General features: G+C 45.3%; 1 protein-coding gene and 1 long non-coding RNA gene across 5 annotated transcripts in view; both read right to left on the bottom strand.

Moving 5' to 3' along the window:
• LOC112220915 (semaphorin-3F-like) overlaps positions 1–23,464 on the bottom strand; it is a 106,821-nt gene that overhangs the window by 26,886 nt on the left and 56,471 nt on the right. For 2 of the 4 annotated variants that reach the window (XM_024382890.2, XM_024382897.2), the window contains exons 3-6: positions 7,537–7,697; positions 7,374–7,436; positions 2,527–2,646; positions 626–712 (exon numbers count right to left, since the gene is read on the bottom strand). In XM_024382890.2, the coding sequence (XP_024238658.2) occupies positions 626–712; positions 2,527–2,646; positions 7,374–7,436; positions 7,537–7,697 (431 nt within the window). The remainder of the gene's footprint in view (positions 1–625; positions 713–2,526; positions 2,647–7,373; positions 7,437–7,536; positions 7,698–23,464) is intronic. The other 2 variants (XM_024382904.2, XM_024382913.2) reach the window with 1 other exon arrangement.
• Positions 9,103–13,043, bottom strand: LOC121847850. Its single transcript, XR_006084735.1, has 3 exons — positions 12,021–13,043; positions 11,769–11,831; positions 9,103–11,520 (listed from the first exon to the last, which is right to left on the bottom strand). It is a non-coding gene; the product is annotated as an uncharacterized LOC121847850 (long non-coding RNA).

Here is a 23,464-nt window from a genome sequence, read left to right as displayed (position 1 = left end):
CCCAGCCCCTTACTACAGTAGCCTCCCCAGGTCCCAGACCCCAGCCCCTTGCTACAGAAGCCTCCCCAGGTCCCAGAACCCAGCCCATTGCTTCAGTAGCCTCCCCAGGTCCCAGAACCCAGCCCCTTGCTACAGTAGCCTCCCCAGGTCCCAGCCCCCAGCCCCTGCTACAGTAGCCTCCCCAGGTCCCAGACCCCAGCCCCTTGCTACAGAAGCCTCCCCAGGTCCCCGAACCCAGCCCCTCGCTTCAGTAGCCTCCCTCGGCCCAGGTCACAGCCCCTTGCTACAGTAGCCTCCCCAGGTCCCAGAACCCAGCCCATTGCTTCAGTAGCCTCCCTCTGCCCAGGTGACAGCTCCATGCTACAGCAGCCTCCCCAGACCCCAGGTCCTCACTACAGTAGCCTCCCCAGAACCCAAACTGCAGTCCCTTGATACAGTAACCTCCCCTCAACCAGGTCCCAGAGCCCAGCTGTTGCTAAAGTAGTCTCCTCTTGACCCCAGCCCCTTACTACAGTAGCCTCCCCTCAGCCCAGACCACAGCCCCTCGCTACAGTAGACTCCCCTCTGCCCAGGTCCTAGACTCCAGCCCCTTGCTACAGTAGCCACCCCTCGGCCGAAGGCCCACCTTTGACTCCACAGGCCCTGCCGTAGTGCTGAAGTCTGCCGCTCGGCTGGTCCTCCCTCCGGACTGGGGTGCCTGCAGGTAGAGGGCCTAAAAAAGAGGACACGTGCCACGCGATTACCACGAGGGTCCCATCGACTGCACCCGAAGGGACAACCCAAAACCAACTGAAACTCAGTGGAAAAATCAACCCAAGAGTTGACCAGAAGGAGAACAGAAAAAGCTCAAAGAAAGACCCATGACCGAAACACAACCATGACCACAACAGAAGAAATGAGAGTGGACTCTATGACATTTTTAAAAAATTACATTTAAAAATTTGGGCAGACACCAGAGCAATTAGGGTTACGTGCCTTACTCAAGGGCACAGACAGATTTTTCACCTACTGACCCAACTCTCTTAACAGCTAGACTACCTGCCACCCCATGAGAATCAATGAGAAGAGAACCCAAAAGTAACAAAAAAGAACTATGTCAAGCGAAGCACGCTAGAGAGAGTTCAGTGACGTGAATAAATCAATATGGATGAGTTTCAGAATCTGCAGCTATCTAGGTTGCCAAATACATACAGAAAACATGCCATGCCATGCAAATGAAAACATAGACACAAGGTTCAGCAACATAAAAAAGACAAATGAGACCCATTTGGGTGAAAAGCAGAAAAGGAGCTCAAAGTAAAGTGAACTCAGTGAAGACGTGAGGTAATATCTGGAAAACCTTGGGAGCTGTCTGAGGACTCAACGTGCGTGAGGCCTTTGGAATGATAACTGGGAGAACTTCCAAACAAATGGTTTCTGTTTACACCTCTAATTTTAACCAATGAAAACCTTTACAGTTCAAGCGATGTAGCTAGCAGGGCCTGGGGGAGAGGATGAATGTCAAGGGGATGACTGGCCTGTACATTGAAACCTAAGCCCTGCAATGAAGCGTTGAGACTAAACAGGCAGGATAGTAACAGTAAGTGTGCACTGGGGACGGCAGCTGCTGCATCTCTGATGGCCGCTGGTCTATGAGGGAGAGAGGGAGAAACAGAGGGAGGAATGGATGGAGGGGGTGAGTTACAAGGCTGATGATGGATGAGAGGCTCCATCGCTAATGATGGCCTTTCAGAGCCTCCCAGACAGGTCAGAGCACGACACATAAACAGGTGAGGGGGGAGAGGAGACAGCCGCTAGTAGAAGATAGTCCTGGTTGTTTTAGACACAGTCAACATTCTCTTCCCTGCAGTTCTTTAGCTGGTGGTTAGCTTCCTATGGTGGCAGTTAGCTGTCTCTCCAGTAGGAGACACTGTAACAGTGTGACTGCCAGAATAAAGGAGAGTTAACCACCTGTTAAGCGATCATTATCTATTGGGGCATTTCCACTGAGGATTGACCCCAGTGTTTTACATCAAAAGGCTCAAACTTTTCTGTTTCCATCTACTTGGGCCGGCACCCGTGTCTCACTGGGCCATGGCTCTGGTGGACCTGCTCTCACTTGGAAGCAGGACCCTGGGTACTTTTTTAGCTTTAATTTACATAACAATGGCTAACTGTGAACTTTAACACCTACTCACAAAGCAACAGTCTTGAATGATGCAGAGGTTGTTGATTCTGCTCGCCACAAGGCTTTAGTGTCACACTCCTGATGGAAACACAATTACACTATAGAGTTTATATTAACATAAAACACTAGTGGCCTACTAAGTCTCAATGGAAAAGCACCAATATGAGCCTTTCTCTGGGTTCACCAGACCATGGATAGAGCAAATCAATGTGAAAAGGGGAGCAGAAAATTGTCCCATGACAAGGACAGACAAGGAGCGGAATGAGATTTTTTGACCCTGAGTTGATTGACAGATCTGACTCTGAAAGAGGGGAGTACAGGAGTGTGACCATGGTTGGCTACATCTTGTCTCTGGTTACCTGGGACCTGCGCCCGCGGTCCACGTAGGTGCAGATGGGGTTGTATGCCCCTGTTCCACACACGTACAGGTGGGTTCGGTTCCACGGTTCGATCAGACGGATGAAGTTCCCACATTCCCCCTGACGGAGACAAGAAAGAAAACGCTGTCAGTAGGATACAAGGATAATCATTACATTTTCAGAAAGATAAACACATTCTGCTCTGGACTACTTTCAGCCTTCTGAGGAAAACAAAAGGTCCAATTGATGAGTAATAACCTTCAGCTAACCACCTCAAACTACCTCCGTTACATTTATGTATTCCACTTGTGCCCATCGAAAACATTCATTTCACTTAGTTGACAATTTAATTATCACAAGCCTAAAAAATATTATTACACACGTCAGGAATACGTATTTGACTACAAGGCAAGTTGGATGAATACAGTTTCCCTGAAAAACAATGAAAGATAGGCAGACTGATTTGATTTGAGACTGCTTTAATCTGAAGGTACACACACACGCACGTTGAACAGGATAAGGCAGTGGCCCATGATGTCTCCTTCCAGCTGTCTGGAAACCCCGTCCCCCTGCCTTAACACCAGCCAGTCCCCCTGTCTTAACACCAGCCAGTCCCCCTGTCTTAACACCAGCCAGTCCCCTGCCTTAACACCAGCCAGTCCCCCTGTCTTAACACCAGCCAGTCCCCCTGCCTTCACCCAAGCCAGTCCCCAGCCTTAATGGCAACCAGTCCCCCTGTCTTAACACCAGCCAGTCCCCCAGCCTTAACACCAGCCAGTCCCCCTGTCTTAACACCAGCCAGTCCCCCTGCCTTAACCCAAGCCAGTACCCCTGCCTTAACACCAGCCAGTCCCCCTGCCTTAACACAAGCCAGTACCCCTGCCTTAACCCAAGCCAGTACCCCTGCCTAAACACCAGCCAGTCCCCTGCCTTAACCTCACCCAGTCCCCCAGCCTTAATGCCAGCCAGCCCCCTGCCTTAACACCAGCCAGTCCCCCTGCCTTAATGCCAGCCAGGCCCTCAGCCTCAACCCCACTCAGCCCCCCTGTCTTAACCCCAGCCACTGCCCCTGCCTTAATGCCAGTCAGTGCCCATGGCTTGTGCCCATGGCTTAACCCTACCCATTCCCCCAGCCTTAACCCCAGCCAGTGCCCCTGCCTTAACGCTAGCCAGTCCCCATACCTTAACCCCAGCCAGTCCCAATGCCTCAACCACACCCAGCCCTCCTGTCTTAACCCCAGCCAGTATCCTTGCCTTAACACCAGCCAGGCCTCCATGCTGGCCACAGTGGTACAGGACCAGGCCTCCATGCTGACCACAGTGATACAGGACCAGGTCTCCAGGACCAGGCCTCCATGCTGATCACAGTGATACAGGGCCAGGCCTCCATGCTGACCACAGTGATACACGGCCAGGCCTCCATGCTGACCACAGTAATACAGGACCAGGCCTCCATGCTGTCCACAGTAATACAGGGCCAGGCCTCCATGCTGACCACAGTAATACAGGGCCAGGCCTCCATGCTGACCACAGACCAGGCCTCCATGTAATACAGGACCAGGTCTGCTGACCCAGGACCAGGCCTGACCCATGCTACAGGATCAAAGATCAAAGTGATACAGGGTCAGGCCTCCAGGACCAGGCCTCCATGCTGATCACAGTGATACAAGACCAGGCCTCCAGGACCAGGTCTCCATGCTGATCACAGTGATACAGGGCCAGGCCTCCATGCTGAACACAGTGATACAGGACCAGGCCTCCATGCTGATCACAGTGATACAGGACCAGGCCTCCATGCTGGCCACAGTGATACAGGACCAGGTCTCCAGGGTCAGGCCTCCATGCTGATCAAAGTGATACAGGGTCAGGCCTCCAGGACCAGGCCTCCATGCTGATCACAGTGATACAAGACCAGGCCTCCAGGACCAGGTCTCCATGCTGATCACAGTGATACAGGACCAGGTCTCCAGGACCAGGCCTCAATGCTGACCACAGTGATACAGGACCAGGCCTCCATGCTGAACACAGTGATACAGGGCCAGGCCTCCAGGACCAGGCCTCAATGCTGACCACAGTGATACAGGACCAGGCCTCCATGCTGAACACAGTGATACAGGACCAGGCCTCCATGCTGAACACAGTGATACAGGGCCAGGCCTCCAGGACCAGGCCTACATGCTGACCACAGTGATACAGGACCAGGCCTCCATGCTGACCACAGTGATACAGGGCCAGTGTGTGTAGGTATAGGTATTCATTGCAAAGTTGTGCTCCCCCACAGGGAGTGCAGTGTGCATGATTGCCTTTGACCTCTTGCCTGAAATGACATTCCCTTTGAATTGCTTTTGAAATGTCATAATCTGTCATTACATAAAGAGGGGGTTTGCCAAGATGTCTACAGCCAATTTTCTCTCTTATTATTACTGTGTTGGAATTCCAACGCACGCACGCACGCACGCACACACACACACACACACACACACACACACACACACACACACACACACACACACACACACACACACACACACACACACACACACACACACACACACACACACACACACACACACACACACACACACACACACACACACAGGGGCCCGAGGTGGTGAGCTGTGTGGGTCAGCGAGCGCATCTAAATGAACATTCCAGTTGGATAAACAGAAGCCTGCTCTCTGAAAACTAGCAGGGGAGCACGGTTATTATCCATACTCCATCCTGCATGCCACTGCCCAAATACACCCTTAGGGCTGTGTGTGGGGGTGTTGACATGTGTGAACAAATCAAAAGAGAAATCAGAGGAGGATCAGACCTTGATATGAATTTAAATGGTGCTCTCAGGTCCACGGGGGGCTGTGGTGTGTGTGTGTGAGTGTATGTGCAGGATTTAACCCTCTGAAACAGATGTGGTAAAACAGGAGCTATAGCCTCCAGCTACAGTCCTCCTCACAATAACAGATCATGATTCAAAGGGGTAAGGGAAGGGAATGATGGAATATGGCTGCATAATGTAAACTGTTGCGGATTATTCCATGTTTAATGGCCAACTCACTATCAAAGTGTCAAAGTGCCTCTCCAAAATAGCCGCCAAGTCACCTGGCAAGTCACCTGACGGCTATTGAAAGGAGTGATTACTGGGGCAGCGGGAAATGTGAAAGTGGACGAACTGAGGGAGAAGATTCCCTGTGTTTGTGATGCTCGTCATTTGGTGCGACGCAGACAGGATGGCGTGAGTGGTGAAACAGAAGATTCATTGTCTGTTCTTTTGAGTATTGATGTTGAGTCTTTGCCAGACAAAGTGATGTTAGGATATTTCCGTTATCCCGCACCAGCTTTTGTGCCTAATCCATTACATTGTTAAAGGTGTCACGCTTATGCGCAAGTGGCAGCAGTGTGTATGAGGGAGGATCCTAGGTGTGAGAAGTGTGCAGAAGGGCATGTGACAGCAGTATGTATGAGGGAGGATCCTAGGTGTGAGAAGTGTGCAGAGGGGCATGTGGCAGCAGTGTGTATGAGGGAGGATCCTAGGTGTGAGAAGTGTGCAGAAGGGCATGTGACAGCAGTGTGTATGAGGGAGGATCCTAGGTGTGAGAAGTGTGCAGAAGGGCATGAGACAAAGGAAAGTGTAGCATTAGGGAAAGAAGCGGTACGTTGTAATTGTAGGGGTGCCCATGGGGCTGGGATCAGAAATGTCCAGTGAGAGAGAGGCAGGTTGAGGTTACCAGGGTTAAGAAGTGCAGAGGGTGTCGTGTGCTGAGACAGTGAAGAAAGTAGAGGAAGATGGGTCAAGGGAGTGGGATCCCCTTGGGTTAAGGGAGAGGATTCGTGTGAGTAGTAGATCTGTGCTACTACAGAGGGATAGGCCAATGAGTGATATACTGTGTATTCAGTAAGATTGGCTTTTTAGCGCTCATAGCAATGGTAATCAATTGTACTGCATGGATGGAACGTACATCGCAGAAAATAGAGGTTGCGGTGGCAGCTGCAGAGAAGTATTTGGGTGTACGAGCTTTTGACGTCAGAAGAGTTACAGGGTGTGTTGAGTAGTGGTGTCCCGTCCTCCCAGGCCGCTGGCCTGAGGTAGAATCAGATAGGTTTAAATAGAGGAATAGGGTGGTGGGTTTTTAATCAGTGTAGGGTATAGGGAGGTGGCAGGGAATTGATTTATTATTATAAAAAAATGTATCACGCAAAGTATAATGGATTTATACCCCAGTTTAGTTGGTGGCGGTAATGCATAATGTATTGGATGCCAACCGCTGTTAAACCTCATCGAAGACGAACACCACACAGAGCAACAGCCCTCAGATGAAGAACCAGCAGAATGCGTCATTGACCAAAAGTGAGTTATTATCTGATGCTTTGTCTGACTATGTACTTTGATTTGTTCTGTAGTTTCTGCCTTATAAATTATGTTCTTGAACTTTACTGTTGATGCTGCACTGCCCTATTGCTTGCCCATGGCTACTTAGCTTCAGCATTTTGCATATTGTTCATTTAAGTTTAAACCGTTTCAGTAGCATTATATGGGAAATGTGTATTGAATGTGTATTGATGAATTGTGCCAGGGTAATTGTAACTTATTGTGGATTTGTTAATAACTGTCACATTTCCATTGTTCCTAGAACCATACATACTACATTCTATAACTTCAATGTCCTCTGATGATTGACCTGCCAAAATAAAACAGTTCAAAGTGAAGTCCTGAATCCAAGTCTCTCTGACAGGAGCCCTTTGGTGGCCACTAAAACCAGCCATACAGTTCTTTCAAAACTAGACCATTTCTTACACCAAGAGCACAACTAACCCACATGTCAAGATGATTGAGAGAGTATGGTACTCACGTTGATATCCTTTCCAGACAAAACACACTCAGTTTTCCTCTGAGGAGCCACAGGCCAGTGAATCTGAGCGAGAGGAGAGAGAGAAGAAGGTTAGTTTTAGTGCTAGACATGCGGTATCCAGCAGGTCTAGCTAGGATCAATAATGGAGTGGGGCATCTCTTACTATGAGTGGCTCCTTGTTGATGTCGTGCAGGTCCAGAGACAGGATGTAGTCCTTGCTGCCCACGTACATGCGGTCGTGGTCCTCATCCATACGCAGGATACGGTAGTCTGTTGAGTTGAGCAGGAAGGAGAAGTGGTGGGCAGTGCCAGTAGATCTCAGCTCTAAAGCGAGGGAGAGGAAGATCATTTGCTTTAATCACTGTAGTCATGAACAATGTGGCCGTAAAGTGCAGTGTATATTGAGAAACATGTAATTCACATACAGGTTACTGCCAAATTAATGGAAACACTTTAGTAAATGAGGGATACAAAATATATTGAAACCGGGTGCTTCCACACAGGTATCCTTCCTTAGTTCATTAAGCAATTATGCTTAGGGTATGAATAAAATGCTGAGCAGGCAAATCTTGGGGACATTATTTTAGCTACCATGGCAATGCCCCTGCTCCCATAGGATGACAATGCCCCTGCTCCCATAGGATGACAATGCCTCCATCCACAAGGAACACGTGGTCACTGAGTGGTTTGATGAGCATGAAAACGATGTAAACCATATGCCATGGCCAGCTGTCACCAGACCTCAACCCAATTGAACACCTATGGGAGATTCTGAGACAGCGTTTTCCACCACCCTCAATAAAACACCAAATTATGGAATTTCTGGTGGAAGAACTGAATAATTTCTCATGGAAGAGTTCACTGTGGTGTTCTGGCTCGTGGTGGCCAAACGCCCTATTAAGACAATTTATGTTGGTGTTTCCTTTATTCTGTATATTCAAAAGTGATTAGCCTTTTATTGAGAGTCAGTTCAAGGCAACAAGATCCTAGAACTGGCACAGGAACCTTACAGTAACAGTCCTTTTGGGGGGAAATCATATTTCCTCCACAAAGTCATGCCAACATTATCCAAGCACACACACACAAACAAACCTTGTGCCGCTTACAATAACTTCAACCACTCATAAAACTAGGCTCCAAATGTAATCCTCCGACACCCACTAACATTTACATTAGCTGTGGTGGAGCGATACCTGCTACTCCAATCTTCTGTTTACATTCAGTTGCTCTGTATGACATACGAACCCGCGCTGGCTGTTATTATAGTTTTTGCTTTTTGAATTGCTATGAGTTATGGTATATAAATGTAATTACACACATCCCAAAAGTGACGCACGAAGAGTATTTCCATAGACATTTTCATTCTGTGTAACAGTAACATTAAGAGGTGCCCGTCAGACTGTGGGTGATGCGAGACTAACACAGGGAATGGACAATATCTGTTCTTGCTGTAACGTGGTAACTAAGGGAATGCACACTCAGACAGGAAATGCAACCTGGGTTTACAAGAAGTGTCTCAACGTGAATATATAATATTTAATATCTAATATCTGCACAATATCAGCATAAGCCATCATAAAACCCCAAAGCCTGTATGGGGTTTGATTTATTAGGATCCCCATTAGCTGACGCCAACGTGGTGACAGTTAGTCTTACTGGGGTCCGACACATAACGGAAAATACATTACAGGCAAAATATTTTACAATTTACATACATTTAAAAACATGAACATGTAGTGTGTGTGTGTGGGGGCGGGACGAGACAGAGGAGGCATAAACATGGGAACAGACTCCTACCCACTTTCTCTGCAAAACGTATAGTTTGAAATGGTTGATATTCCAAACAATAAAGCCTAGAATCAACAAGAAATGTGTTTTGACCAGTCCAAATTCTGCCATATTACTGTATCATTCAGTACTTTGGCAAAGATCATGGACTTCTGAGTTATGTATTTATTCAAATGTATCACAAGCCATTTGACTGATACAGCATGGTTAACTTTATTGAAACCTCGGAAGTCCCTGAATTTTCCACAGAAATATTGTAGATCTTTAACCTCTGATACATTTCATTTGAAAAAATTGGGTGCATTGAACTGTCAACACTTTGGCAACTTTCATATATTTGGTTATGATTAAACAAAGACCTGCAAATATGTTTTAAATTTAGCTTGGAAGTCCATTGTTTAAAGAAACAATGTTTAGACTTGAAACGCATACACATATGTCTAACCATTGGCCCCAATGACTTTATCTGTGATGGCAAATGCATCATATACTGTATGCATTGACTTCCAAACTCTCCAAAACAAATGGCAATATCCCTAGCAGGACAAGCATTTGCCCAGATGACTGTTTTAGTTTACCATCACTTGACGTTAATGTACTAACAGAAATTGGGGATGGCCGATCTCTAACATCTAGAGGGGAATAAAGGAAACCAAGAATAGCAGTCCAGATCAATCTGTCCTGACACAACAAGATGATTCAAAACACATTTGATTTCCAATGCCCTCCAAAATTACATGCATAATGTCTTGCGGAGTTGTTCTATAATATCAAAGTCCGTCTTAGCCTTTTCTATTTCATCACACTGTCTGACATGCTTCTCCAATGTCCTTTTAGTATATGCATCCTCATTGAAGAGTGACTGCATGTCTTCAAAAGAACACTCACAGTGTCTGCACTTACTGTAGGTAAAGCCCACACCCTCTTTGAACCCTGCTAGTTCATGTTGTGCCAGGTGTCTCCACAGAGAGAGACCATGGCACCATATATCATTTTCTCTCCGTTAATAGTTTGCATTTGAACCCCACTGTACAATGTATCCATGTCTTCCTTGATTCTATTCAATTTTACATCTACACCAGATTGACGGAGGTCTGGTGATCTAGCCACGGCAAGTAGCCTGATAGCAGCCAGTTTAGACCTGTATTTTGGATTTATGTTTCCTAGGGTGTAGTACACCATTAACAACTTGTTTTTTGATGCAAAGGATCCTGGTGGATTACAGATCTCTATTTCATCCGTGTACAGAACAATCTGCAATGCATTTGGTTTCTCTGAAAATAAGGGATTTGATTTTAGAAGAGCACCATCAACAATGTCATGAAAAAAACATTCCCTGCACATCTGGGGTCCCTTTTCAACCAGACAAAATCCTTGGGTGTGATAAGAACTGTTCTAGACTTTTGACTAATGGTACATAATGAAATAATTAGTCTTTGATGAAAATGTCTTTGATCCTCCACATTTCATCCTGCATATGGTTCATCCTGCATATGGTTCATCCTGCATATGGTTCATCCTGCATATGGTTCATCCTGCATATGGTTCATCCTGCATATGGTTCATCCTGCATATGGTTCATCCTGCATATGGTTCATCCTGCATATAGTTCATCCTGCATATGGTTCATCCTGCATATGGTTCATCCTACATATAGTTCATCCTGCATATGGTTCATCCTGCATATGGTTTGAGCATTTGTAATGTCATCTGCATCCAAACAGCTAAACTGCTTCTTAATAACACTGCGCTTTCGAAATGTTGCAATGCCAGCAAAAGGCTCAATGAAATTGTCACATATATCCATTGCATCTTCTTCATGTTGACCTGATGTGCATCCTGAATGCTTCTTAAGCACTGCCTCCATCTGCTTCCTGAATGCTTCTTTAGCACTTCCTCCATCTGCTTTCTGAATGTTTCTTTAGCACTGCCCCCATCTGCTTCCTGAATGCTTCTTTAGCACTCCCTCCATCTGCTTTCTGAATGCTTCTTTAGCACTGCCCCCATCTGCTTCCTGAATGCTTCTTTAGCACTTCCTACATCTGCTTTCTGAATGCTTCTTTAGCACCTGCCCCATCTGCTTCCTGAATGCTTCTTTAGCACTTCCTCCATCTGCTTTCTGAATGCTTCTTTAGCACTGCCCCCATCTGCTTCCTGAATGCTTCTTTAGCACTTCCTCCATCTGCTTTCTGAATGCTTCTTTAGCACTGCCCCCATCTGCTTCCTGAATGCTTCTTTAGCACTGCCTCCATCTGCTTTCTGAATGCTTATTTAGGACTGCCTCCATCTGCTTCCTGAGGTTGTCCAATAGTGGTGATTGATACGGCTGTACCCCAGCAACAATGTCATTCACGCCGTTCTGAAAATGAGAGAGAGAGAGGTGGTGATGTCATCAATCATGAAGGTTGGAACACACCTTCATGGATACTTATGACATACAGATTTTGTATTTGACATATTCATTAACATAAGGACATAAGGGATCAACAATAGTAAGGTGGACAACCTAGCACCAAGAATGAACTCAACCATCACTGAACCACTACAAAATGCTCTGCATAAAGTAACTAACCAAATGCTGTGCTCTGTTCAGGAAAAGCATCTTACCTGTGAGAGACGATGCTTGGCTCTGGCATTTATCACAAAAGCAGTGGCATGTGTAGTCAGATCCTAAAAAAAAGTTGACATTGAATGTAGTATCCTGACATGTGCAGGCTGGACATTACTAGTTCATGACAAGTATAATGTTTGTGACAGGAGAAGTGGTTATGGAGACTGACTATGAATGCTATTAGTATAGCCAAGTACTTAAAAAAATATGGTCCATTTCAGTAGATTGCCACCAACCGAGTAACTTACCTACTTACTGTGACAGCTCCATGTTGGTCAATGCCCCTTTTCCCTTCATCTGAGTCAGGTGTATGGAGTTGCTGATCAGTGATGCTGGAGTTAGCTAGAAGGTGATCGGGTTGAATGTTGTCCTGTGTACCACATGTCAAAGAAACAGATTATTATTTCAAAGTGTATTTAGTTTCACCATTAGAGCTATTTAAGTGTTTTGTTCCTATGGGACATTGATTATTTTCACATTAACCCAGCTTTAGCCATAAGAGTCATTATAGCTAAAATGATCGAATAGCCTATGGACAGTATGACTTTGGTCCGTGTGTCGTCCATTCATTAAAACATTTTTTTTTAAAATCCAGCAGTAAACAAAACCAAATCCTAGCTAGCTACTTACTCGGCTTTCCTCCGATGGCTGTTCACCTGGTCGGGTGCCTTCAAGTAGGTGTTGAAGGTGTATCTTCTCTTTACATGATGATAGAAGGAATTGTACACTCTATATTCCTCAGTGCATCCACCAATACCACAGAGCAAGCAGAAATCAGGGCTGCGACTGAAATCTACTGATATGGCTCAATAACAGTTTCAATGAAAAAGTCTGAAAAACACAGCAGATAACGCACTTGAACGTTACTAAAAGGCAAGTAAAACGTTCCCACTGCTTACTATGAAAAGGGTGAAAAGAACTCAAAATGATGTTCACAAGTATTTTTTTTACGACCAAGTAATTTGATTGGAGTAGAGAATAACAACACTGGGACTTTTAACTATACATGTATCACTCCGCTTTACAGGTGTTCTAATAACCATTAATTAATTACATTAACAATCGTTATCTATCTTAGATTGTAACAAACGTCGCACCACAAAGATTAACATATTTCCTCAAATAACATTTTAGTTAAATTATGAATGGTCATCAGGAGAGGACGGTAACGTGTAGACCTACACAAAGTAGCAAGCTAGTGTGTAGGAAAATGTTTATGTGGTGCTTGACAACAGTCCAGTTCCAGTCCAGTTGTGGAACTATGTGTCCCAGTTCAGTTGTGGAACTATGTGTCTCAGTCCAGTTGTGGAACTATGTGTCCCAGTCCAGTTGTGGAACTATGTGTCCCAGTCCTGTCTCAGTCCAGTTGTGGAACAATGTGTCCCAGTCCAGTTGTGGAACTATGTGTCCCAGTCCAGTTCCAGTCCAGTTGTGGAACTATGTGTCCCAGTCCAGTTGTGGAACTATGTGTCTCAGTCCAGTTGTGGAACTATGTGTCCCAGTCCAGTTGTGGAACTTTGTGTCCCAGTCCAGTTGTGGAACTATGTGTCCCAGTCCAGTTGTGGAACTATGTGTCCCAGTCCAGTTCCAGTCCAGTTGTGGAACTATGTGTCCCAGTCCAGTTGTGGAACTATGTGTCTCAGTCCAGTTGTGGAACTATGTGTCCCAGTCCAGTTGTGGAACTTTGTGTCCCAGTCCAGTTGTGGAACAATGTGTCCCAGTCCAGTTGTGGAACAATGTGTCCCAGTCCAGTTGTGGAACAATGTGTCCCAGTCCAGTTGTGGAACTATGTGTCCCAGTCCAGCTGTGGAACTATGTGTCCCAGTCCAGTTGTGGAACTATGTGTCCCAGTCCAGTTGTGGAACTATGTGTCCCAGTCCAATTGTGGAACTATGTATGTTGGCAGAGCCAAATAAATTATTAAATAAATAAACAAATCATAATTTGTTGTCGCTTATTACTGTTAACTAATAAATGGTGCTTGTAGAACTGTTGTATAAAAGCAATATCACACTCGAGGTCGTGCTGTTATACTGAATATTATTATCTTCGGCACTCGGCCTGCGGCCTTGCACCCACGACCGAATCACAGCTGTGCTGATGTTCAGCACTCGCTTTCGTGTGATATTGCTTAACTGACATACGTTCATTACATTATCTAGCTACATAAGGGAGGCCTATAAATAAAAAGTCAAAGCTTTGCGTCATTTAACAACACCATGAACGAAGATGGAATGAATGACACATTCCCGGGCATGGATCATATATCAACCGCAGTATTAAAATGTAATGTTCATTTGTTTATACCCGTCTACCTTCAGTTAGCTAACGTTCATTTGAATTGGAAAGTTGGCAAACCAAGTTAGCATGCTATTTTAACTAGGTAACGTTGACTGTTAGCAGTTTAACAGTTGAACTTTGGTTAGATTGATAGTGTTTCATTGCCAGAAATAGTGATAATAAGGTGTAAATGTGCCCTAATAACTGACACCGTCAGTTAATGTTAGCTAACAAAATTAGACTACCAGTCATTGTCGAAAATCTTAGCTAGGCTATCTAAGATTAACATAACTAAGAGTTTCAAAAAGGGCGACAATTTAGTTAGTTTCATTAGCTTGCACTATCTTTTGGTTTAAAGTAATTAACATCAACGTTAATGATATACTGGTTGTAACGGTTCTCTTGAGTTGAAGGAGAGGCGGACCAAAATGCAGCATGGTTTCTATTCATGGTTCTTTAATAAAGAAAAGTATACATGAATAGACTAACAGTAGTCTAATTTTGTTAGCTAACATTAGCTAGCTTGGTAAATCATTCCTGCATTAATTGGAAAGGGAAGACAGTATGCTAATGTCTCATAACCTATATCAACCTGACACTTTGCGTCTATGTATTAGTTGCTAATTATTTAACTATTTACCATGTGGTTAAATGTGTATTTCAGCTGCTAATATAAGCACAGACATGGTGTCCAGCTTCTTAAAGGAGGATTTATGTGATCTCTTTCCCGGGCCAGAGCACTTCTTCAGAACCATTTGGAGACTTACTCATGGTGAAAATGAGATAATGTTAGATTTTCACAGTTGGGAGACATTTAATCTAACCATGCAGGCAGTGTTTCCTGTTATCAAAGCAGCATTTCCTGGCCGTCATTACAATACATGTATCTGAAGATGTATTTGTTTTGGTGTTTGCTGTTACGTTCTTGTTACAGTGTGGTGCTATTTGTTCTTTATAATTACCATTGAATAAATGTATGTCTTATACAGGGTGAAGAATCAGACCTGTGTAGACCAGGCACCTCCTCTGGGACCTGTGATTTCAGCCCCACTCCCACACCCTTTCCCTCCTCCTCCTCCTCCTCCTCCTCCTCCTCCTCCACCCCTTCCACACTCCACCCCCTTCCACTTTGTTTTTGTGGTCATATTTGTTTTTCTCTTTGTGTTTGTGTCAGTCTGCAGAAGTCCCCAACACCTTTCTTCAGGCGAGACCAATCTTCAGCCCTGTCGTGATTGTCTGCGAAACCAACTGCATACTGGCCATTGGAACCATGCCTGTGGTGACCTTCCCAAAAGAGAACATCTATGCCTGGGTGACTTATCTCATGACGTGTTATTACGCCTTTCACCTCACATATCCCAAGTGCATTGCGACACTCCTCTCGGACGCCATCCACAACCGGGAGATGACTTCTTCACGTAAAAGGCTATGGCCGAGTGGAAAAAGATCATTACTGACTAGGGTTGCACAATACAATTTTTTCAATTGCTGGTCCCGATAACAGAACTGCGTGTATCAGCCGATCCGAGAACTGATCCGATAACCTTTAATGAATAGGCAGTGTGTTTGTTGTTTATTATCAGAATGGTTTTAAGCACTGTTACATTTGTTATCTTGCCATAGGTCTTACATTTGGTCTTCGTTGTTTCTACATTCTTTGTTCTGCCCATATGCAGCCTCCGGATATACTGAGTCCTCAATAAAGAAGTGAAAAGAAAGGCAAAAAATAAGCTCTCAAAAACAAGAAAAAAAGCATTAAAATGGGGTAAATATGACTTAAAATTATCTGCCAACAAAACAGGAAAATTTCATTTGCCAAGATTTTTAAAACAAGTAAAAAATATCTAGTCTCAAAGAACGCACAGATACAGTTGAAGTCGGATATTTACATATACCTTAGCCAAATACATTTAAACTCCTGACATTTAATCCTAGTAAAAATTCCCCGTTTTAGGTCAGTTAGGATCACCACTTTATTTTAAGAATGTGTATTTTGACACCTTGCCCGAACACACTTTTTCAGTTCTGCCCACAACTTTTCTATAGGATTGAGGTCAGCGCTTTTTCATGGCCACTCCAATACCTTGACTTTGTTGTCATTAAGCCATTTTGCCACAACTTTGAAAGTATGCTTGGGGTCATTGTCCATTTGGAAGACCCATTTGCGACCAAGCTTTAACTTCCTGACTGATATCTTGAGACGTTGCTTCAATATATCCACATAATTTTCCTGCTTCATGAAGCCATCTATTTTGTGAAGTGCACCAGTCCCTCCTTCAGCAAAGCACCCCCACAACATGATGCTGCCACCCCCGTGCTTCATGGTTGGGATGGTGTTCTTCGGCTTGTAAGCCTCCCCCTTTTTGTTTCAAACATATCAATGTTCATTATGGCCAAACAGTTCTATTGTTGTTTCATCAGACCAGAGGACATTTCTCCAAAAAGTACGATCTTTGTCCCCATGTGCAGTTGCAAACCGTAGTCTGTCTTTTTAATGGCGGTTTTGAAGCAGTGGCTTCTTCCTTGCTGAGCGGCCTTTCAGGTTATGTCGATATAGGACTCGTTTTACTGTGGATATAGATATTGTTGTACCTGTTTCCTCCAGCATTTTCACAAGGTTCTTTACTGTTGTTCTGGGATTGATTTGCACTTTTCGCACCAAAATACATTCATCTCTAGGAGACAGAACATGTCTCCCTCCTGAGGAGTATGATGGCTGCGTGGTCCCATGGTGTTTATACTTGCATACTATTGTTTGTACAGATGAACGTGGTACCTTCAAGCATTTGGGAATTTCTCCCAAGGATGAACCAGACTTGTGGAGGTCTACAATTTATTTTCTAAGGTCTTGGCTGATTTCTTTTGATTTTCCCATGATTTCCCAAAGATGCACTGAGTTTGAAGGTAGGCCTTGAAATACATCCACAGGTACACCTCCAACTGACTCAAATGATGTCAATTAGCCTATCAGCTTCTAAAGCCATGACATCATTTTCTGGAATTTTCCAAGCTGTTTAAGTGTCACGTCCTGACCTTAGTTACTTTTTCATGTCTCTATTTTGGTTTGGTCAGGGCATGAGTTGGGGTGGGCATTCTATGTTTTCATTCTATGTTTTGTTCTGTGTGTTGTATTTCTATGTGTTTGGCCTGGTATGGTTCCCAATCAGAGGCAGCTGTCTATCATTGTCTCTGATTGAGAACCTTACTTGGGTAGCCTGTTCCCACCTGTGTTTGTGGGTAGTTGTTTCCTGTTTTGTGTTGTGTCACCTTGCAGTACTGTTTCGATTTTCGTTGTTTCACTTTTGTTATTTTGTGTTCAGTGTTCAGTTGTAATAAATTTAAGATGGACACGTACCACGCTGCATTTTGGTCCGATCTTTCCTATTCCTTGTCCGAAGAAGACGACAATCGTTACATTAAGGCAAGGTCAACTTATTGTATGTAAACTTCTGACCCACTGGAATTGTGATACAGTGAATTATAAGTGAAATAATCTGTCTGTAAACAATTGTTGGAAAAATGACTTGTGTCATGCACAAAGTAGATGTCCTAACCGACTTGCCAAAACTATAGTTTGTTAACAAGAAATTTGTGGAGTGGTTGAAAAATGAGTTTTAATGACTCCAACCTAAGTGTATGTAAACTTCTGACTTCAACTGTATCTACATGAACATGTAGTGTGTGTGGGGGAGCGGGTCGAGACAAGAGTAGGCATAAACATGGGAACAGACTACTACCCATTATCTCTGATCTGGCCCTGGTAATGGAAGACATGTAACGTGACTCCGGTCCTAGTGTTCTAGTGTCCTAGAGTTCTAGTGGTGTTCTAGTGTCCTAGTGTTCTAGTGTCCTAGTGTCCTAGAGTTCTAGTGGTGTTTGAGTGTCCTAGTGTTCTAGTTTCCTAGTGTCCTGGTGTCCTGGTGTCCTAGTGTCCTAGTGTCCTAGTGTTCTAGTGTTCTAGTGTTCTAGATTTCTAGGGCCACCGGTCGAAAACAGCTCGGGTGGATCAGCCTACCAACCCAGAGGGACAAGTTCATAAAAATGTAAAGTTATTAAAAAAAACAACGATTCTGATCATACCATAGTCCAGTTACATGTAGATTTGAATTCCATGTGAACTCATCGTAATGTTTTACATTTTAGTAATTTACCAGGCGCTCTAATCCAGAGCAATTTACTGTAGTAGTAAGTGAGTACATTGTTGTACTGGTCCCGTTTGGGAACCCTCAACCCTGGCATTGCAAGTGCCATGCTCTACCAACTGAGATACACAGGAAACATTTTTTGAAACAATCTGGAAATAAAACCTGTCGCAAATTACTCATCTGTCATTAATGGCGGATTGCTGCCATGGATTGGTGTGTGTGTGTGTGTGTGTGTGGGTGTGCGTGCGTGCGTGCATTTATGTGTGAGATCAGGGGTGTGAGGGCAGATGGATGGGAGGTTTGGGACACAGAGTAGAGCTTTGTTCCTGTCCTCCTCCCATTAGTTTCAACTGGTCTGGTATGATAATGGGTCCATTAAAAGGTTGAGAGGATCTCAGTGTTAAACCGTATGTCACGCCCTGGCCATAGAGATGCTTTTAATTCTCTATTTTGTTTAGGCCAGGGTGTGACTAGGGTGGACATTCTATGTAATTTTTTTCTATGATTTTGTATTCTTTGTTTTTGGCCGGGTATGGTTCTCAATCAGGGACTGATTCTCTGATTGAGAACCATACTTAGGTAGCTCTTGCCCACATGGGTTTTGTGGGTAGTTGTTTTCTGTTTTGTGTATTGCACCTTGCAGAACTGTTCGTTTGTCGTTTTGTAGTTTTTTTCCCTGGTACGCACCCCATAGCACGCATCACCCCGTGCTATGGGGTGATGCGCACTGTGTCTCGGCCGAGTATTCAGAGGCCGGTGTGCTCTGTGCCAGCGTCACGCATTTGCCGGGTGGAAGCTGGCATCCAGCCAGAACGGGGGGGCAGCTATGCGGTTGAGACTGCCAGTGCGCCTCCACGGCCCTGTATATGCAGTGCCTCGGCAAAGGAAGAGGCCGCCTGTATGTCTCCCCAGCCTGGTGAGTCCTATGCCTGCTCCCAGAACCAAGTCTCCCTCCAGTCCAGAGCTGCCAGAGCCGCCCTCCTGTCCGGAGCTGCCAGAGCCTCCCTCCTGTCCGGAGCTGCCAGAGCCGCCCTCCTGTCCGGAGCTGCCAGAGCCGCCCTCCTGTCCGGAGCTGCCAGAGCCGCCCTCCTGTCCGGAGCTGCCACGGAGCTGCCGCCCTCCTGTCCGGAACTGCCAGAGCCGCCCTCCTGTCCAGAGGCGCCAGTGCCGCCCGTCAGTCCAGAGGCGCCAGAGCCGCCCGTCACTCAGAAGCTGCCAGAGTCGCCCTTCACTCCGGAGCCACCAGAATCGCAGCCCCTCAGTCCAGAGGCGCCCCTCAGTCCAGTGGCGCCCTCTTCAGTCCGGGGCCCGCTGCGAGGGTCCTCGCTCCAGAGGCGCCACCTAAGTGGGCCAAGACTGATGTGGAGCAGGGTCCACGTCCCGCACCCGAGCCGCCGCCGTAAAGAAGGCCCACCCGGAATCCACACCTTTGGGGGGGTGGTACTGTCACGCCCTGACCATAAAGAGGCTTTTTATTCTCTATTTTGGTTAGGCCAGGGTGTGACTAGGGTGGGCATTCTATGTTCTTTTTTCTATGTTTTTGTATTTCTTTGTTTTTGGCCGGGTATGGTTCTCAATCAGGGACTGATTCTCTGATTGAGAACCATACTTAGGTAACTCTTGCCCACATGGGTTTTGTGGGTAGTTGTTTTCTGTTTTGTGTATTGCACTTTGCAGAAGTGTTTGTTTGTCTTTTTTTTTTTTTTCCAAGTATTCGTATTTATTAAAAGGTATTATGAATACTTACCACGCTGCACCTTGGTCCGATCCTTCATATTCCTCATCAGACGAGGACGAGAATCCTTACACCGTAGCTGGGAAACTGACAGGAGGTCTTTCTCTCTCTGTCTCTCAAGGTGGGCCTCTGTGCGTGCAGCTTGGGAAAGTTGATCCAGCACCTGGACCCCAAATGTCCCAGAGGACACCACGAAATAGGTCCTGTTCATTTTCCACTCCAATGGGTGCAGACAAACGACCCCCGTCTTCTGTAACTTCTACTACTTTTCCAGAGCCCTCCCCTTTCTCCTGCCGCTAATGGTATGCTCCATTGAATCAGGAGGAGAAAGCCTCTTCTCAATAAAAAAGCCCTCCCCACAACAGCTTTAGTGAACATCTGTCCATGTGGAAATAGAAGTGTATAATATTATGTTTACCCAGATGGAAGAAGTGAATGAGTGAGTGAGTGAGTGAGTAGCTCTCAAGTGCAGACAGAGACACAGGAGATGTGTAACTCTAAAAGTGACATGGATCATCTGGCAGAGGGCTACGCAGTTGTTAATGTGCCGAGCGCTGGCTTTTCCCCTTAGGAAACTCTTCAATGGTACTATCATAGTTTAGCAGGTGTGAGATAGCCACACACAGATACTGTATATAGTGCAAGATGTCTTCCCTTTCTCCTTCTGTTAATGTGAACGCTCTTCCCATATGCACATGCACACACACATACACACACTCTGCCACGTTGCTCTCTGTGCCTCTGTAACTAGGACACAGGTGGTAGTGATATTTAAACCCTCTCTAAACCCCTCTAATCCTCTCTAGCCCCCTCTAACCCTCTCTCCCCACTAACCCTCTCTAACCCCCAATAACCCTCTCTAACCCCCACTAACCCTCTCTAACCCCACTAACTCTCTCTAACCCCCACCAACCCTCACTAACCCACTCTAACCCTCGCTAATCCCCTCTAATTCTCTCTAACGCCCTCTAACCCTCGCTAATCCCCACAAACCCTCACTAACCGTCTCTAACACTCACTAACCCTCTCTAACCCTCACTCTCTCTAACCCTCACTAACCCTCTCTAACCCAGACAGACAGACAGGAACATCCCTTTCTCTCAGCAGTGTCTGTTCAGCCCACCCAGAACAGATACAGAGCAGCTACAGTAGTGCCCCCACACACAGACACACACACACACACCACATTCAACAGTGTGAGAGCAGTGAAAGGTCATCCATCTTCATAAAAACCCGGGCCAACTAGTCTGAGCAGCCCTGTTGTCAGCTCTGGTCATCAGCTGGCGAGTCGCCAGCCAGCGGTTCCTCACCGGGCCCAGACATCACTCCCGTTCTGCCCCGTAGTGCTGCTGGCAGGTGCGGCGGGCCGAGGGGATACTGGAGACGCTGGGTTCAGAGGACACGCCGTCACCAGCTGACATGTGGCATTCATCACATCCGCGCTGAGATTAGCACTCTTGGTCATTTGAATGGGACCGTGGTGGTGTCGCGTCACTGTCTGCCTGCTCTGTTTCTAGCGCTTGGCAGGGGTAAGTTAGGCATTGCACAAGTCCCTAGCAGGTCCAAGGTCATAGGAGAGAAACATATACACACAGACAGACACAGACAGAGAGACAGACACAGACAGAGCGAGAGAGACAGACATACACAGGAATATTACAGGGGCGTCATTTACCCCCAAAATCTGATGGGGCACAAAGTATGTGAGGATGGCTTGGGGTGGTCCAATGGGAGGACTCGGCCCCCTGTATGGAAGTTGGAGCAAAAAGCTTTTTCCTGCAATCTAGAGCCACCATTAACTTCTTTGGGATTGGGGGCAGTATTTTCACATCCGGATGTAAAAGTGCCCAAAGAAAACTGCCTGTTTCTCAGGCCCAGAAGCTAGGATATGCATATAATTGGTAGATTTAGATAGAAAACACTAAAGTTTCTAAAATTGTTAAAATTATGTCTGTGAGTATAACAGAACTGTAATGGCAGGCGAAACCAAGGACAAACCCCCAAAAATCTGCTTTACCACTGTTTTCAATGGCTTGAACTTGAATTATAAGCCCACGTGCTCCCAAATTGCAGTTCCTAGGGCTTCCACTAGATGTCAACAGTATTTAGAAAGAGTTTCAGGCTGGTTTTTAGAAAAATTACCCGGAAATTGTAGTTTTTCTAGGTGGCTCCCATTTTGGCTTTAGTGATTCTGAGCGCGTGGAGGAAAGCGTGTTCTTTGTTGTTTATCTCCGGTAAAGACAATAACGATTCTCCGTCTTAAATTTGATTGTTTATTTGTGTATTAGGATACCTAAGGAATGATTATAAACGTTGTTTGACTTGTTTGGAAAAGTTTATGAGTAACGTTTGGGATTCATTTTGTATGCATTTCGACGGAGGGAAACTGAGTGGATTATTGACTGAAGCACGCCAGCTAAACTTAGTTTTTATGGATATTAGAACAACATTATCGAACAAAAGGACCATTTGTGATGTTTATGGGACACATTGGTGTGCCAACAGAGGAAGATCTTCAAAGGTAAGGCATGAATTATATCGTTATTTCTGAGTTTTGTGTCGCGCCTGGTGGGTTGAAATGTGATTGTCATGTGTTTGTTTGATGGGGTGCTATCCTCAGATAATCGCATGGTTTGCTTTCGCCGTAAAGCCTTTTTGAAATCTGACACGGTGGCTGGATTAACAAGAGGTTACGCTTTAATTTTACATATTGCATGTGTATTTTCAAGAATGTTAAATATTTACCATTCTGTAGTTTGAATTTGGCGCCCTGCACTTTCACTGGATGTTGGTCAGGTGGGACGGTAGCGTCCCATCTAGCCTAGAGAGGTTATTTAGCTTAATTCTACGTAAAATATGCTTATTTTTCTGCATATCAAAGCATACCTTTTGAGCTGTCTGTATCCTACTGACTGGTGTTTTTTTTTAAAGAAACTAAATATGCTTCTCTACATCAGTGTAAAAAATTTGGGTAAAAGGTTGAAAGGAATGTGAGTCTTATTCAGTACATTTAGTAATTACTTGCTTTTCTAAAGTCAACCAACCTTGCGAGCAGGCATGCCAGCTAAGAGAGTTGGACAAGCTAGATACTATACATTGATTGACAGCCTGAAATGGCTTCTTGGTAGCTAGTTATGAGGTTGGGAGATTGGGAACGTATCTGGGCTAGGTAAAGCCAACTTCATACAATTGCCAGGTGGCTAGTAGTATTACAGAGAAACAACAACAAAAACATTTGTTTGGAGGGGACAAATCTGAGGGGGCATGTGCCCCTGTGCCTCTTATGGACATGATGCCTCTGTGGGACAGGCAGACATCCATCCAAAACTTCCAAAACAGCTTGAGTTGCAAAAGCAACATCTAAAGACGTGCATCGCTATGCTGAGACCTTTCTGTTTCTAAAGCTACATATGTGGGTGTTTTTTGAAGCATTTGTTCATGTTTTTTTTTTTTTCGGATCCCCCATTCTGCACAAAGAGGATGAGTAAGTGACTCGCTGGTTGGGTCAAATTTCTCAAAAACAAGTGAAATC

Source organism: Oncorhynchus tshawytscha, linkage group LG02 (assembly GCF_018296145.1).
Source record: "Oncorhynchus tshawytscha isolate Ot180627B linkage group LG02, Otsh_v2.0, whole genome shotgun sequence".
Lineage (NCBI taxonomy): Eukaryota > Metazoa > Chordata > Actinopteri > Salmoniformes > Salmonidae > Oncorhynchus > Oncorhynchus tshawytscha.
The sequence above is the reverse complement of the archived record's forward strand: the minus strand, read 5'-3'. Positions and strand labels throughout refer to the sequence as shown.